Source organism: Rhinopithecus roxellana, chromosome 13 (assembly GCF_007565055.1).
Source record: "Rhinopithecus roxellana isolate Shanxi Qingling chromosome 13, ASM756505v1, whole genome shotgun sequence".
NCBI lineage: Eukaryota > Metazoa > Chordata > Mammalia > Primates > Cercopithecidae > Rhinopithecus > Rhinopithecus roxellana.
The window spans coordinates 97719072-97737460 of NC_044561.1; the positions used below are offsets into that span (position 1 = coordinate 97719072).

The 18389-nt window shown below is 40.6% G+C and overlaps 1 protein-coding gene across 7 annotated transcripts in view; it reads right to left on the bottom strand.

Annotated features, from left to right (window-relative positions):
* SHLD1 (shieldin complex subunit 1) overlaps positions 1-18389 on the bottom strand; it is a 125139-nt gene that overhangs the window by 14102 nt on the left and 92648 nt on the right. The window contains exon 3 of one of the 7 annotated variants that reach the window (XM_030915564.1): positions 6450-6739. The exons of the other annotated variants lie outside the window; for them this stretch is intronic. Within the exon in view, the coding sequence (XP_030771424.1) occupies positions 6723-6739 (17 nt within the window). The 3' untranslated portion in view covers positions 6450-6722. Of the gene's footprint in view, positions 1-6449; positions 6740-18389 lie in introns of those variants that run through there. 7 annotated transcript variants of the gene reach the window in all.

Sequence of the window (18389 nt, forward strand, 5' to 3'; positions counted from 1 at the left end):
TAGAGACTAGCCTGGCCAACATGGAAAAACCCCATCTCTACTAAAAATACAAAAGTTAGCTGGGAGTGGTGGCATATACCTGTAATCCCAGCTACTCAGGAGGCTAAGGCAGGAGACGCTCTTGAACCCAGGAGGTGGAGCTTGCAGATCACACCACTGCACTCCAGCCTGGGTGACAGGGCAATACTCTGTCTCAAAAAAAAAAAGAAAGAAAGAAGGAAGGAAGGAAGGAAGGAAGGAGGGAAGGAAGGAAGGAAGGAAGGAGAGAGAGAGAGAAAGAAGAAAGAAAGAAAAAAGAAAAAAAGAAAAAAGAAAGAAAGAAGAAAGAAAGAAAGAAAGAAAGAAAGAAAGAAAGAAAGAAAGAAAGAAAGAAAGAAAGAAAGAAAGAAAAGGTGATTTGAGCAACATAATGCATCTAGTGCATCTAGATCTGTACTCTCCAATACAGCAGTCAGCCACTAGCCATGTGTAGCATTGGGCACTTGGAATGTAGCCAGTCTGAATGGATCCACAAGCAGAAAATCACACCAGATTTCAAAAACTTAGGATGAAAAAATAATATTGTATTAGTCCATTCTTGTGTTGCTATAAATAAATACACGAGATTGAGTAATTTATAAAGAAAAGAGGTTTAATTGGCTCATAGTTCTGCAGGCTGCACAAGTATGGCGCTGGCATCTGCTAGGCTTCTAAGCAGGCTTCAGGGAGCTTTTATTAATGGTGGAAGGTGAAGCTGGAGCAGGCATGTCACACAGCCCAAGTAGGAGCAAGAGAGTTCTACACCCTTAAACAGCCAGATCTCGTGAGAACTCACTCCCTATTTCGAGGACAGCACCAAGCCATGAGGGATCCACCCTCATGGCCCAAACACGATACTACTCAGGGATATTTCCTAAAGACTGACATAGTTTAAGGATTTTTAAAAAAACTTTACAATAGCAATAAAAGTAACAAAGTCTACACAGTCAAATGAAAGTGATTTGAGGCTGGATGCGGTCCCAAATTAATTAATTTAATTTTAATTAAATTAAAAATGTCCCCCCCCCACCAGGCCCCACCTTCCAACACTGGGGATTACATTTCAACATGAGATTTAGGGGGGACAGACATCCAAATGATATCAAATATTTATCTCAATAATTTAAAAATATCAATCACATGTTAAAATGAAAATATGTTGGATATATTGAGTTAGATAAAACTTATTATTAAAATTAATAGTTTAGGTTTTTAGTTTTTCTTCTTTGTTTTATGTTTTAAACTGTAGCTACTAGAACATTTAAAATGACCTGTGTAACTCACATAATATTTTTATTGGACAATGGCTGGTGTAGACTTCTCTTTTCTTTCTTTCTTTTTCTTTTCTTTCTTTTTTTTTTTTTTTTTAAGGAGACAGGGGTCTCACTCTATTACCTAAGCTAGAGTGCAGTGGCATGATCATAGCTCACTGTAGCCTTGAAGTCCTAGGTTCAAGGGATCCTCCCACCTGAACCTCCTGAGTAGCTAGAACTATAGGCAGGCACCACCATGGTGCCCGGCTAATATTTAAATTTTTGGTGTAGAGATGGGGTCTCACTGGGTTGGTCAGGCTGGCCTCAAATTCCTGGGCTTAACTGATCCTCTGGTCTCAGGCTCCCAAGTAGCTGAGATTACAAGTGTGAGCCACCATGCCTGGCTAGACATTCTTTATAGTTGTGGTTTAAGAAAGCTTTGGTTTCAATAATCTTTCCTGAAGGTTTATGTTGAAGTTCTCAGAAATCAGGTGGCATTTGGATGGCAGCCATGTTGATTTATGCTGTGCTACGATGTCCCTCACTGCTAGAGAAGCACGAGATGTCCATACTGGTTGGTCTGTGTGCTGTATTGTCCTCCTTGGCCAGCTGCCCCTGGAGACCACGCCTGCGAAGAAGCAAGGACCAGTCTTCCAAAGTGGCCCCGTTGTTCCTCCCTTTCATACTCAATAATTACAGAGCATCCACCAGCCAAGGCACAGGTTCAGCTCAGTGAAGGATGGCCAAGTTCCAGGAGGCAATGTAGAGTAAAGCCGAATGAGAGGTAAAGCTGGGACTGCGCTCCAGGTGCAGTGGCTCACACCTGTAATCCCAGCACTTTGGGAGGCCCAGGCAAGCAGATCATGAGGTCAGGAGTTTGAGACCAGTCTGACCAACATGGTGAAACCCCTGTCTCTACTAAAAATACAAAAATTAGCTGGGTGTGGTGGCACGCGCCTGTAATCCCAGCTATCGGGAGGCTGAGGCAGGAGAATTACTTGAACCCAGGAGGTGGAGGTTGCAGTGAGCCGAGATCTCGCCACTGCACTCCAACTTGGGCAACAGAGCAAGACTCCAACTCAAAAAAAAAAAAAAAATTAAAATTAAAAAAAGCTGGGAATGGGAAGGCAAGTCATCCTCAGACAGACCAGGCCGAGGAAGAAAGCTACTTCAGGGAGGGGAAGCCCAGTGCTAGCTGCAGACATGAGAATGCCCAAGAGCCTAGTGAGAGGTGGTCTGGAAGGTGCAGAGAATCCTTGCAAGAGAGGAAGAAATGGGGTAGGCTCTGGAGGGCTTGGGGGCTAGGCTAAGAAGCCAGGTAAACACTTCTGCTAACCTTTTAACTTCAGGCATTCCTTTCTATAAAAGTGTGCTCTTACTAGAGGGACTGGTACTCACTAGAGTGACTAGAAAGTTTGCCCAGGACAGTCCTGGTTTAGGCCTGTTGTCTCAGTTAATTATTATTATTATTATTATTACTATGATTATAGAGGCGGGGTCTCACTACGTTGCCCAGGCGGGTCTTGAATTCCTGGGCTCAAGTGATCCTTCTGCTCCGGCCTCCTAAAGTGCTGGGATTACAGGCATGAGCCATCATCCCAGCCTCAATGAATTATTAATAGCACCACTTTTCACTTTCTAGAGGGCCCTTGATCACACAATTCATTACATGTATACATGCATGATGACACATTACGCAACCTGGTGCTGGAGGAGTGGGGCTGATATACCTGGGTTAACAGTGGAAAGTTCCTACCACACAGTTATGTCCCGGAGGGCTGAGATTTGATGCTGGAAATCATCCCAGTCCATGTTATAAACAATAAGGTATCTACAGACTTTTGTTTTTGGCTAAACTTCCATGGATTTGTCCTATGACGCTCCAAGCCAATCCTCCTTTCCTTTTCCCTGTTTTCACTACTGGCATTTCTCCCACTTCCTAGCTGTACAAACCTTTTGGTTACTGTTCAGCAAGTGAGCTGGCCCTGATTCACTCCGACCCATCAGCACCTCGCTTGAGTTCTCTTTCTGGTTTAGTCTGGCTTTTCCCTACTGCGTAATAACACCAGGGTTGGAGTTGTAGGGCACCTTACATCCTATCTTATTAATCCCATAAAATTCGTGACAGAAAAACAATAAGCTTAAGCTTCCTTTTTCCTGATAGCAATCCTGCCATCCACGGTTCATATATTTTAGTATTTGTAACTGTTCCTCTAAAGGACAAAATCACATCCTCACAAAGTGAGAGTGTGTGGATATCACGACATTTAATCCAAATTAACATTTCAAAGAGATGGATGGTTTGGTCAGGTGCTTTTGAAACCACAGTTTCTGTGCTTGTTTATATCTGAAAGTTCAAACTGGATGAATCACCCAGAGGGCAAGTGGCACATGCTATCACCCTTCATCCTAATGACAAACAGATGTCATGAGCAGAGGACGGGGTCCCCTAAGAGGATACCACGGAAGAATAAAATGAATGCCGGAAAAAAAAAACAAAGACAGGTATGATTAGTAAATAGTTCTTAAAGTAGGTGCCAGGGCAATTTAATAAGACCAATGTTCTGATTTGTAAGCAATCTTCTACTTTGGCATTTCAAATTTTTCTTGAAAAATTCAAATGTTCTAAATACAGAGAACTATAACATCCAAGCTCACACCACCTCAAATTGGCAACGAACACATTGTCCTATTTGCTTCAAAATTTTCTTCTTATTAAACATTTAAATTAAAGTTGACTGTTTTTTCACAGATATTATAGGTTAGTGCAAAAGTAATTGTGGTTTTGACATTGACCAAAACCACAATTACTTTTGCACCAATCTAATAATTTGATTGCTTCTAGCCCTTCCCCCACTTTTAAAAAATTAATCTCAGCTCATTGCAATCTCCGCCTCCCGAGTTCAAGTGATTCTTGTGCTTCAGCCACCCGAGTAGCTGGCACCCAGCTAATTTTTGTATTTTTAGTAGAGAGGGGGTTTTGCCATGTTGGCCAGGCTGTTCTCAAGCTCCTGGCCTCAAGTGATCTGCGTGCCTCAGCCTCCCAAAGTGCTGGGGTTATAGGCTTGAGCCACCGTGCCCAGCCCCCAGCCCATTTTTCATCATATAAGTATATACACACATACACACACATATATATGTATCCATATGCAAGAGTGTTGCTTTCTGTGTGGTAGTCATTTTAACTTTCAATATGCAAAGTTTTGCATTTTGTTTTCAAAATACAAAGTTTTGCATGATACTTTATGATTTTTTACCTTTAGCCATTGTTGATTATGTAAAACTGCTTTATAGTATTCTAATATAGGAATATGCTACATTAGTTTTCATCCATTCTCTTCCTGATAGATAGGCAGGCTGTATTTAATTTTTCACTATCACAAATAAGGCCTCAGTGAGCCTCCTGATACATACCACCTTGTGCATATGTACCCGAAGGAGACTTTCTCTGGAAATACATCCAAAAGTAGAATTACGGAATCGAAGGGAATGAGCATTTTCAACTTGACTAGATCCTGCCAAATTGCTCTCCAAAGTGGTTGTACAATAACAATCACACCCCCACCAGCAGTGTTTGGGTTTTCCTGTTTCTTCACATCTTTGCCAAATTCTGATATTGTCAGACATTAAAGTTGTATCTCCAATTTGGGTTTGCATTTCCCTGGCAACTCGTATGGTGGGGATGCTTTTCATACAGTTAGGGGCCACTTGCGTTTCCTTTTCTGTGAACTGCTTATTCACATTCTTGACCATTTTTCTACTTTGTTTTTTCACTATCTCTTTTTAATGGCATATAAAATGAATTACAAAGAAAACATTTTTCTTTTTTATAAAAACTTTAAATAAGTTTTTATAAAAAACTTATTTCTTTTTTAATGGCATACAAAACGAATTACAAAGAAAACATTTTTGTCTGATTTCTCTTTGATTAATCTCACAATGAGATTATTTCCGTCTTTTTAATGACATACCCAGTGAATTACAAAGAAAACATTTTTGTCTGATTTCTCTTTGATTAATGTCACAATTGGATTATTCCCATCTCCTACATGGAAAGCGATAAAAAGAATGTGAGGGTGGAACAAGGACCTCCTGAGAAGCCACAGGGTTTGTTTTGTTTTCTCAAGCAAAACAACCCTCACGGCGTTGGCTTATCATTACCAAAAGGTGATACTGTTTTTCTATTCTATTTAATAAAGAAGTCATGTACCAAGCTGGATCCAAGAGCATGGAAAATATCCGGCTCTACTGTGTCTTATTTTCCAGATAAGAAAATGGAGACCAAGACTAAGTCTCCAGAATCACTGGGTGAAGGGGTTGGCAATTAAAACACAGAAAAGGTTTATCTGCTCATTAATTTTCTTCATTAATATGATCTTCATACTAAGATATGCAATAATTAACAACAACAACAACAACAACAAAACCCTAATGTGATCTTCATATGGCTATCATTAGACATCATTAGAACCCGTGCTAGTGATGATGGGCCAAGCAGGGGAGTTTGAGGGCTTCCCTAAAGGATTCAGATAGTAAAAATTTAGGAACTATTGGCTTACGGCATAAAAATGATTAGTAATCCTCTGTCTTCTTATCCATGAAATTGAGGCTTACCCTGAGGCTTGTTTTAAAACAGCGTGGTTTTGTATTTTGTTTAGGAATAACTAAGTTAAAGGATCACTTTATAGCTAGAAAAGCCAGGGGGATTATCTGGGTCAACTCTCCCACTTCCTGGACCTTGCAGTTTGATCTGGAATAAAGCTATGATTCCCCTGATCCCGTCCACGTGTGGGGAACAGCTCTCAGGAGGCAAAGCTGTCAGACAAGAGAACCGGGGAGACAATTTCCTTCAGGAGCCATTTGGAGCCAGGAACGTCACTGAAACACTTAAAACAATCATTCAAGAATGTTTTTTCCCCAGCGGTTTTTTTTTTTGTTTTTTTTTTTTTTTTTTTTTTTTTTGAGGCGGAGTCTCGCTCTGTCCTCCAGGCTGGAGTGCACTGGCCGGATCTGGACTCACTGCAAGCTCCCCTTCCCGGGTTTACGCCATTCTCCCGCCTCAGCCTCCCGAGTAGCTGGGACTACAGGCGCCGCCACCTCGCCCGGCTAGTTTTTTGTACTTTTTAGTAGCGACGGGGTTTCACCGTGTTAGCCAGGATGGTCTCGATCTCCTGACCTCGTGATCCGCCCGTCTCGGCCTCCCAAAGTGCTGGGATTACAGGCTTGAGCCACCGCACCCGGCCTCCCCAGCGGTTTTTAACTTTCATTTCACACAGGAGGTTTCAGCAGATTTGTTTCATGTCCTTGCCTAGATGGTGAGCAGCACTTGTGACCAGAGAGGAAAAGAAATTGAGTTGGATCTTGGTTGCTACGGCAACATCGCTATTTTGATTATGACTGTTTACTGCGGCCCAGTTACATTAAATGTGAGCAGCTAATTAAGATGATGCTTCAAACGTCAACCGTACCTGTAAGAAAAATATAAGCACTTTAAAAATGACACCAGAGTGTTGCTTGATGCATATTCAGCAGAGAGATAATTCCCCCTTTCCTGGGGAAGCAGAAACCTGATCCTTTTTCCTTCAAGGGGAGGCTGTGGGGCGTCCCACAATCTGTCCAAATCAACAAGTCAGTATTTGGTAGTTTTAAGATTTAAAGAGAAACAGAACAAGATTCCTATCAAAACAGAGCCAGTTTCAGTGTTGACATTTGCAATAAGCCTTTCCCAGAGAAGGCAACATCTGTAACAGATGAGGAAAGTCTGGCGCTTTTCTATATGCCATAGAATTTTTGTTAGATGTGGATTTTTGTAAACAGATTTCACTCCATATCAAGTCGACATTAAGTATATCTATGAAGTCAGAGAACGGATTGTAAACAAACACACTAGAATTGTACTGATACAGCTGAGCGCTTCCCCTTTAAAGTGATCACCCCAAGGGCTGAGCTCTTATTTGTAAAATGACTTCGCTCAGAACCTGTTGGAGCCCCTTAGGAATCATCTTCACTCCCTCTGGAAGCTTCTTCTGAATGTCCTCATTGGTGACAAATCTCCATCCTCAGGGGACAGAATTTTCTTTTTAGAAACTGTCAAGAGGCATGAGGAGTGAAATCTGTAAATAAGGTAGGTGATCAAGCAGGATAACACAGCCTGGGGTGAAAAGCAAGGTTTATCTACAAATAAAATTGATTTTCTTATATTACACATGCTGGTTCTCAAAGCAGTTCTGGCAAAGGTATTCTAACATCAGTTCTGTGCAATGCAGGCAACACAGTTTTACTTTCAAATATGTTACCTTGTAAGGTAGGTTTAAGTTCTGGCCTTTGCAAAAATTCATTGCCATAGATCAGAAATCTGGTTTTAGCCTAAGAGATGTCTGTGAGCATGGACTTGGGAAGAAGCCTTGAGTTTGGGTCCTAGCAAGCTCTTTACTGGCTATGTGATCCTGGGCTAGTTACTTTACATCTCTGAATCTCCATGTCCTCATCTATAAGATGGGGATAATAACAGCTCCTATCTCATAGAACTCTTGTGAGGATTAAATGATTTATTAGCATAAAGCCCAGCACATAGTAAGTGCTCAATAAATAAAAGATACTTTATAATTATTACCTTAGTAACAAGAATAGTACTCACGGCAGAGTTGTTAGAGTATTAAAGTACTTGTTCTTTAACATCTGGGATTTTTCAAAGTGAATAGTGAATGCTTCTATTAATATATGTCTGGCCGGGCACGGCAGCTCATGCCTGAAGCTCACCACTTTGGGAGGCCGAGGCAGGCGGATCTCCTGAGGTCAGGAGTTCGAGACCAGCCTGGCCAACATGGTGAAACCCCATGTCTACTAAAAATACAAAACAAATTAGCCAGGCATGGTGGTGTGCACCTGTAGAGGCTGAGGCATGAGAATAGTTTGAACCCAGAAGGCGGAGGTTGCAGTGAGCTGAGATCACACCACTACACTTCAGCTTGGGTGACAGAGTAAGATTCCATCTCAAATATATATATATATGTCTACTACACAGTGATAGACATTGTATTAAAAGGAAACTCCAGACAAGCATTTATTTGCAACTGGAAGGAACATCAACCTTACCAATAGCTACTGCCCCATCCTGGCATTAGAGCTGAAGGGATGAATCATAGTGAATATTACCCATCTCAAAGCAGGAGGACTATGACTATACAGAGGTCCCTGGTGCACCCTCTGCAAAGTAAACATGATCCTAGTGTGGGCAGAAACAGCAGGTGCCTCAGTGTGTGGGAGTGTCAAACACAGAAGCCCAGGCTGGTGGAGTCCTCCAGCCATCCCCAAACACATCCCTCCAAGGGGGACCAGCACCAGGATGTGGGTGGGACTGAAATGACTCAACCTCCAGAGAGCCTGATGGTGGTAGTGATTTTTGTAAGTTGATGACAGCTATAAATCAAGCAAAGAGCTTCAGGAAAAGTTTGAGTTAGTAAATACACTGAAGAAGGAGAAACAGGCAGCATTAAATATAAAACAAAAGACTGTGAAAATAGGCGGAGAAGATCTAGGGTTCACAGAATGACTGCTGGTTGAGTCAGAATCGCAGTGCTGAATCAAACAGGCAAGACGAGAAGGAAACACAATGAAATCAGTTATAGGAGACCATTCTCAACACCCATCCCTCCCATTTACACTTGAGTTTAAGGAGAGCAAAGCTTTGAGCCTTCTCTCCTGAAGCACATAACATTGGAGAACACAGAAAACTCACAGAAACTGGAAAAAAGCCACAAAATTTAAAATTTGCATAATACAACTTATGCAGAAAAGGAATATAGACAGAAGAGAAGTGAAAACTGAGGCTAAGTGACAGAGAAACACAGGTTTGGGATGCACTTGTGTTGGGAGATTTTCTAACATGAGTTATTAAGGGCTAGAAGTGAGGCACACAGGAATTGAATTTCCACCTTCATGAGGATACCTCTAGTGTGGTCACGGAAATAGTTACTTATTTTTGACAAAATAATATGTGGACAAGATCTTCTGAAAATCCTTCCTGTTACCAAACATCTAAAAATGCTGGATAAAATATTTTTGAAAAATCTTTTAAAATGCATGACTGAGCTGGTAACAAAGCAAGGAAAGCCCATAGAGACCAAAAGCAAAATGAGAATAGAAATTCTGAGAGGTCAGCAAACCCTGAGCTGGTGTCTAGACCCAGCACGTCAGCTTCAATGTCCACACAGGGCTCAGGACACAAAGCCTAGGGCCATGGCATGGTGGGGGTGCTTAACAAGAAAACACCACATAAAGCTGAGAGCCCTGAAGTTACATCCCCAGAGAAAAAGTGAAGCAGAAAAAAAAAAAAAAAAAAAACGCTTTGTAAAAGGTTATAGTAAAACAAAACAAACAAAAACTTGTCTTGGCCTTGGCTCTGGGTAGAGAGAGAAAAAAAGAAACATCTGCCCCAAGATTTAACCTGATAAAAGAAAAGGAAAAAAAGAAAAAGACAATTTATCATGAGCCGGAACTCACATGTGTTTGTGCTCAAATTGGAACTATTTTTGTGGTCTATAAACCTCCAAGCCAGGTTATTTATTTTAATATGGTTCCAGACTGACATGCCCTCATATGTCTAGTGAAAGCAAGTGTAAACCTTAGAGGGATGTACTTTCAACCAAACAACAAAAGAAACCCTCCACACAGGGTTCCATTAAACATGAGCTCAAAATGCACAGGGGAAAAAAAAATCTACCTTTACTGAGTGGGAGTAAGCAAAAAGAACTAGCAAACAAGACCCACAGAGGCTTCAGATATTGGCGTTAACGCAATCAGGATATAAGGCAAATATGCTTAATATGTTAAAGAAATAAAATAGGAAGTTGAAAGTTTGAGTAAGGAACAAGAGACTACAAGAAATGAACAGGTAAATGAGAAACACAAACAAAAAGCACAATGAAAAAATGTTAAATTACAGAAAAAGAAAAATTACAGTAATAGGCATTTATACCTCAGCAAATAGGTAAAACAAGACTAGAGTCCAATGGAAAGATAATTAGAAAATGAAATCAGAGTTGAAGATATTACTTATAATTTAGCATAGAGAGAGAGATGGAGAAAAAAAAATAAGAGATATGGAAGTCAAAGTGAGATGGTCCAACATGCATGCAATTGGAATTTCAGAAAGAGCTAACAGAGAGAACAAAGGAAAGGCAATGCACAATGAGACAATGAGTTAATGGGTGGGAATTACTCCGAACTGATAAAGCACAAACCCTCAAATTTATTAGTCACAATGTTCTGTAAGCAAGAAGGCAATGAAACAAGACCTTCAAAGTTCCAAGAAAATAATTACCAACTTGGGGACATGCAGTGCAGGCAATGGTGAGGGAGTTAAGACATCAGTCTGGCCAGATCAAGCAAAATAATAAATGTCATAGCCAGATTGCCCTTATATCCAAAGCTCATTTTCTAAAAGTGCTTGAAATAGACAATATTCATAGCACTTAGGCTGATGTACAGTAATTTTATCTGAAGGTAGAGGAAGGAGCTACATAAAATTTCAAGGTTTTCTATTCCTTTGGTGACACGTCTGTTTACTTCACCAAGGTAGTCTAGCTGTCCTTGAAACAGTATTCCAATGCTAGACTTTGATCTCAAATGACATGTGATCATCTTAAAAGTACAGTTCACCTCGATCAGGCATGGTGGCTCACGCCTGTAATCCCAGCACTTTGGGAGGCTGAGGAGGGCGAATCACGAGGTCAGGAAATTGAGATCATTCTGGCTAACACGGTGAAACCCCGTCTCTACTAAAAATACAAAAAATAAGCCAGGCATGGTGGCGGGCACCTGTAGTCCCAGCTACTCGGGAGGCTGAGGCAGGAGAATGGCGTGAACCCGGGAGGTGGAGCTTGCAGTGAGCCGAGATGGTGTCACTGCACTGCAGCCTGGGCTACAGAGCGAGACTCCGTCTCAAAAAACAAAAAAAGTACAGTTCATCTCCATTCTACATTTTGTTTCTGAAAGTTTCATTCCACAATACACTAATTATGCAAAATCATTCAACTTCAAAGTTGTTCTAGGTTGGTTTTATAAAAATTGTAAAGGCTATTAATGTTTTGTAGACAATGTTCTCTTTCTCCAGTCAACTATTTCCATTTGCTTTTTAAGTAACCTTATCTTCCTAACTCAGCTCATGCGTGCTGCTCTAATAGCCTCTGCACTGCAATACTGAGTGTGCAGCCATTGGCCCACAAACGAAGATGTCTATCTCTTTTGGAAAAAAGGGAAAATAATTATTTCTACTCTTCCATGATATTCACTCTTTGAAGAGATCATGAGAAAGAAGCTGTTTAAGCTTAAAGCAGTTAAATGTTCTTTTAGTCAATAAATTATGCCAATCATAAGATAAACAGAGGCAGAAATTATGAGTCATGGAGTTATTACTGATAACATTTACTGCCTTATTAACATTTTAGAATTTTCTGTTATCTAAGGTTCTCCTTAAATTTCATTTCACATATAAATGCATAAACCTAAAAAGGAATACAAATTTGAAGGATGCTATGAAGAAGAAAAAGAAACAGAAAAATAACCTAATTACACTGGTCTTTCTGGATGACTAAATTTTTTTGACGTCTTAGTATATTTACTGAATATTTGTTTCAGTTAATGGATAAATGAATGAATGAATGAATGAACAAACTAATAAATATTTTTTATTTATGGTTGTAGGTGTTCCATTGACTAAAGCCAGAACAATCCCTAAGAATATTAAAAAAAAAAAAAAAAAAATAGCAATCCCAATAATGTTCTAAGCACTTTAAATGCCTTACCTTATTACATCTCACAAAAACCCTATTAGGTACATTGATTCTTCTGGGTTTTTAGTTACAAACAACATAAATCACTTTGGCTGCTTCAAGCAAAAAGACATATTAGGAAACATACAGTTGACATCATTGTTAGGAGGGCTAAGAAACGGACTTTAGGCCTAGCTTTTAGGAATTACTCCTCAGGCTGGGCGCGGTGGCTCACATCTGTAATCTCAGCACTTTGGGAGGCCTAGGCGGGCAGCTTGCCTGAGGTTAGGAGTTTCAGACCACCCTGACCAATATGGTGAAACCGCCATCTCTACTAAAAATACAAAAATTAGCCAGGCATGGTGGCGTGCGCCTGTAGTCCTAGCCACTCAAGAGGCTGAGGCAGGAGAATTACTTGAACCTGGGAGGCGGAGGTTGCAGTGAGCTGAGATCGCAGCCTGGGCAATAGAGTGACACTCCAACTCAGGGGAAAATAAAAAGAGGAATCACTCCTCAAACCACTCAGTAGAACTGAATGGCCAAAGGCGCTGTTGCCTTGATCACTATTAAAAACCTAAAGAATTAGAAAGCTGCTGGTTCAGATGTTGCTCCAAACTAACAATCTGGAAGCTTCCCAATAAAAAAGCTGACTGTTAAATCAGGACACTATCACTACAGTGACTAGTTTCAGAACCATGCTGCCTCTGCCACTATCCATACCAGCAAAAAATGAAGGTCCTATGTCCCATCTCTCATTCCACACAATCTAGGTCTGAATTCAAAGGTTTATGGAAATGCATTTGGTTAACAAACCCTGAACACTAGCTTCAATGGATTCTGGAAATGGAAAATTTCTACTCTCTGTAAGATTAAAAAAAAAAAAAAAAAGTCAAGCTAAAAGGGGATTGGAATAGGTATTGAGTGGACTAATCGATAGATTCACAAATTATGAAACTGAGGCACAGAGATTAAGAAACTTGTTTAAAGGCATGTAGCTAGCTAGCTAAGTGGCAGAACCAGGATTCAAACTCAAGAAGTATGGCTCCAAAGACTAATAAAGCATGTAAGAAAATAACAATATGGTGAACAGGCAAGCTCATGGGGATGAAATCTCTAGTCATGCATACTTTTGCTCATAAATAGCAACTTCTAATTTACTGTACTCAATTATCCTGCTATCACCTCTAGGAATTAAAAGTCTCACAGTTTCTCATTCAAAGTGCAAACAGATGTCATTAATTTACTTGAGCATTTTATTCTGGTCTAGAAAGTGTTCTCAGTATTGTGGGGGTGCAGGGGCAACCTGAAAAAGGTTCTTCCACCAAACAGTGACTGGAGACATCCATTCCCAGGCTTCGATAACCACCTCCAACTCCCAGCTCCTCACGTTAGTTCCATGGCACAGATGAAAAGAATACTTAAAAGTATCCTGAAGTTATTTTAGGACATCTTACTGGAACATTTTAATGGAACATCTTACTAATCCTACATCAACAAAGTTTGGGAAGCTATGTTGGATGCAATAGAATGACAGTTATTTAGCCTCTGCTTTGGAAAGCTGACCATTCTATAAGCTTTTATAGTCTAGAAAGCTTGAGACTAAAGCTTGTAGTGTATTCTGTGTTATCTGAACCTGTGCTTCCACACATCTGTGGTATACTTTGGTCTGCTTTTCTATCTTTTTCTCTCTCTCTCTTTCTCTTTCTCTCTCTCATCTATCTAATTTATCCATTCATCCATTTCTCCATTTACCCATTCATCTCTCTATGACCCAGATATCAGAATAAAAACACTAAACTGTATCAAAAATAAATATATCAATATGTATAGGCTAAAGCTGGAGAGGAGTGAGAAGGGTCAGTTTCAATCACAGGATAGAAATGTTGAATGTGGCCGGGCGCGGTGGCTCAAGCCTGTAATCCCAGCACTTTGGGAGGCCGAGTTGGGGGGATCACGAGGTCAGGAGATCGAGACCATCCTGGCTAACCCGGTGAAATCCTGTCTCTACTAAAAAATACAAAAAAAAAAAAAAAAAAAACTAGCCGGGCGAGGTGGTGGGCGCCTGTAGTCCCAGCTACTCGGGAGGCTGAGGCAGGAGAATGGCATAAACCCGGGAGATGGAGCTTGCAGTGAGCTGAGATCTGGCCATTGTACTCCAGCCTGGGCGACAGAGCAAGACTCCGTCTCAAAAAAGAAAAAAAAAAAAAAAGAAATGTTGAATGTTCCCCACAAAGGAGAATGTGACAGCTATTTTTTAAAAGACTGTAATTTTCAGCAGAGATCCTTCTAGGGGCAAAGAAAAGAGAAAATGTTTCATTTGACATGACAAGTTATAAAATGCAAATCTGCCAGTTTTGGAAGGGTAAATATTTGCTGAAGATTAAGTACATGACAAAGGTACGTCATTAAATCTAAAGAAATTAAAAAGCTCAATTTAATATCACATGCATCTACTCCATTTTTAATAAGCATACAACCTCAACAAGCATGAGCCACAGTCCAATCTATCTCCATGGTGTAGGAGGAAATGATAAATATCTTCAGCATGACTTCCAACAAGGTGAGTCTGAGTTAATTACTCCAGGAGCAAGTTAAAACGGATTTAGTTAAACAAATGAGCCTGACAAGGACGTCAGCCACACGCTGGACAAAATTTAATATTAATCAAATGTACATCAAACTATCAGTGACATGTACACAGAAGCAGGGCTCCTTAAAATTTATCTTATTTATTTATTGAGATGGAGTCTCGCTCTGTTGCCCAGGCTGGAGTGCGGTGGCACCATCTCAGCTCACTGCAAGCTCTGTCTCACTGCAACCTCTACCTCACAGGTTCGAGCAATTCTCCTGTCTCAGCCTCCCAAGTAGCTGGGATTATAGGACCCCGCCACCACACCCAGCTAATTTTTGTATTTTTAGTAGAGATGGGGTTTTGCCATGTTGGCCAGGCTGGTCTTGAACTCCTGACCTCAGGTGATCCGCCTGCCTTGGCCTCCCAAAGTGTTGGGATTATAGGCATGAGCCACTGCACCCTGCCAAAATTTATCTTTAATTCATAACTAATTTTTATTTTTATCTACATAATATATACTCACAGCTTTTAAAAGTTAGATGAGACTAAAAGTCTTACAGTGAAAAAAGAATAGTTTTCTATTCCTCCCATTCTCCTTTCCATTCCCCAGAATCTACCACTCCAACTTACTATTCCTTTTGGCTTTTAAAATCTTTATATGTCTAGTTAATATGCTCATATATGATAATGTATCAGCTTTAGACATTATGTGTTGACATCCTATTACAACAGGTAAGAATTTAAGTCTCAGGCACACACATGCACACAAACTCATATACGCACAGATACACAGGTGCTTCCTTTGTCCCATTCTCTAAATATGCTCATATCCAATTTTCATTCGAGCAATATTCAGTGTTTATACTATTATAACGATACAAAGATTGATCACTACTAAATGTACTATGCTTCATTTATTGTACGATGTTATTGTTTCTGTGGTAAATAGGTATTTCTTTTCAACCTTTGCCTGCTTTGTTTTGTAACTACAGCTGATCCTTGAACAATGTGGGTTTGAACTGTGCAGGTCCACTTATATGAGAATTCTTTTCAATAAATATATTGAAAAATGTTTTGGAGATTTGCAACAATTTGAAAAAACTTGCAGACAAACTGCGTAGCCTAAAAATATAGAAAAAATTAAGAAAAATTAGGTATGTCATGAATGTGTAAAATATATGTAGATACTACTCTATTTATGTTGTTAATCCACTGTCATATTAGCTGTAAGGCTTCTGGTAAACAGTAGGCTATTAGTAGTTAAGGTTTTGAGGAGTCTATACAGCCATAAAAAGGAATGAGATCATGTCCTTTGCAGGGACATGGATAGAATTGGAAGCCATTATCCTCAGCGAACTAACGCAGGAACAGAAAACCAAACACCGCATGTTCTCACTTACAAGTGGGAGCTGAATGATGAGAACACATGGGCACATGGAGGGGAACAACACACAGCCGGGCCTGTCGGAGGTAGGGGGTGGGTTGGGGGAGGGAGAACATCAGGAAGAACAGCCAGTGGATGCTGGGCTTAATACCTGGGTGATGGAATGACCTGTGCAGCACACCACCATGACACACGTTTACCTATGTAACAAACTTGTACATCCTGCACATGTAACCCTGAGCTTACAATAAAAGTTAAAGAAAAAAAAAGGTTTTGAGGAGTCAAAAATTATTGCAGGTGGTGGGTGGAGGGGAGGCCAATACTCCTAAACCCTGTAGTGTTCAAGAGTCAACTGTATCCTAATTTTACCCATATCCTCCAATAGCCTCTCAATACAAATTTCCACATGTCAGCCTGTTGGGATAGTTCCTCAGGACCCCAGCCCTCCCGGTAATGTCCCCCTGAGAATCTTGTCCTATTGCTCCACTTGGCCTGGCTGCCCTCCAGGCCTGCTCCATAGCCGCTGACTTGGGCCCCACTCGGTTCCACTCCTACATTTCTTGTATGATTTCTAGGATGCTTTCCTCTGCCCCATTGCCCCATTTGCCATTTTTTTGTTTGTTTGTTTCATTTTTTATTTTTTTTTTATTTTTTCAGATTTCTCCAATTCCATCCTTGTCCCTGTTTCTTTCAAGTTCTTTATTTATTAGTCTTGGTCTTTATATTTTTTAATAGAGGATTTCCTCAAATAGCTGGTGATTTTTGGCTGTGAGTTCAGATCTAAGGGTGAGGCATTAAAATGCTCATTGGAAGCTCTTGCTATGGGTAGGGCTTATGGTCTGGGGAGTTTCATATAGGATAACTGAACTGTTTTTCCAGAGAGGGATCCTCCCACATCCTGACTGGCCAGTGACAAGTGAGAATGGTGTTTTAGATAGGAAGGCCCAGGAGGAGAAGGTAGCATTGAATCAGAGACATAAATGCAAGGAGGGAGCAGGCAATGCGAATATCTGGGGCAGGCAGGTTCCAGGCAGAGGAAATGGCAAAGGCCATGAGATGGCAACAGCTTTGCAAGGGTGAGAGACCACTGTGGCTAGAGCCATGGGAGCAAGGGGAAGTGTAGGAGGGAGGACATGCACTTCTGGTATATGGAAACAACTTTCACACAGACCTTGTCAGGGACATTAAAAAGCCAAATATTAAAATATTCCATAATATTTTGTAAAAATGAATTGGAATCATTTTTTACAGTATTTGACATCAGACATGGAAAATCACTGCTGATTTGTCTTGGTTTGGTTAATCAGGCAGGCTAACAGTTTTGTGCAATTATCTACTCTGCTCAACACTGAAGATGCTGAAAAATAAAAAATCGGTATCTCATAAACATTTACACTAGAGACTCTCTGAATAAGACATAAATCCATACACACATCTCGGTTCAACCAAAGGAAGCAGCTCATGTTGTTGAGAAAAATCAAAAGATTAAAAAAAAAAAAAAAAATGGTTGTCAAGGCAACGAGAAAAAAAAAGACAGAAAATAGTTTCTATCTCAACTACTGTTACATAGAGAAGCTGAATAACTCCTGGCCCTGCTTTGGAAGTTTTATTTAACCTCTGATCATTTTAGTAGATGAGGCATGAATGGAGAATCCAGGGGCAACTTGGTAGCATAAAGCCACTTAGGAAAATGTGAGCTCTGTGGTTTACAGGTGAAGACAGGAGAATGATTTTCTTTCTCTAACAATTTTTCTGCAACTTTTCCTGTATGACACAATTTTGCAGAGAATTTCCATTTATCAGCTAGATACCAAATGGTTATTGAGAGACCAGAAGGTCAAATAACTTGTTGGAGGATTTCCAGATCCTTCTCTTTGAATTTCTGTAATTTCAGAGAGTGACTCAGAGTTGACTTTAAAGGCCATCTGTGCTCCTCCACCAGCCCCCCTGCTGAAAGCCCTGGCACTCACATGCTGCCAAACACATTCTCAACTCTCCGCTTCCCTGTTTTCTTCACCTGGAGGACTCCACTGTTCCCTGGGGACGCTGTGCCCATTCCCTCCCCTAGGAAGCCTTCCCCAGTTCCCTAGGTAGAGCTGGCCAGCCCCCACCCCAGCTCCTGCAGTGCTCAGTAGATGGTACTTGGCAGGTCTTGCCTCCCACTGAATATCTGTGTTTGTCTGGTTTCTTATGGCACTGGGACTTCCCAGAGGCAGGGACCCTGTTCCAGCTATGGTCTCCTGGCACAGTGTGATGGTAGGTATTTTTTAAGTGATTGAGAATGAATGAATTAGTATATAGCCCTAGCTTTGAATGTGAAAGAACAATCCCAAATCACCATCAACACAACTAGTGGGAAGAATCTAGAAAGCTAGATAGTACAAAGGGGA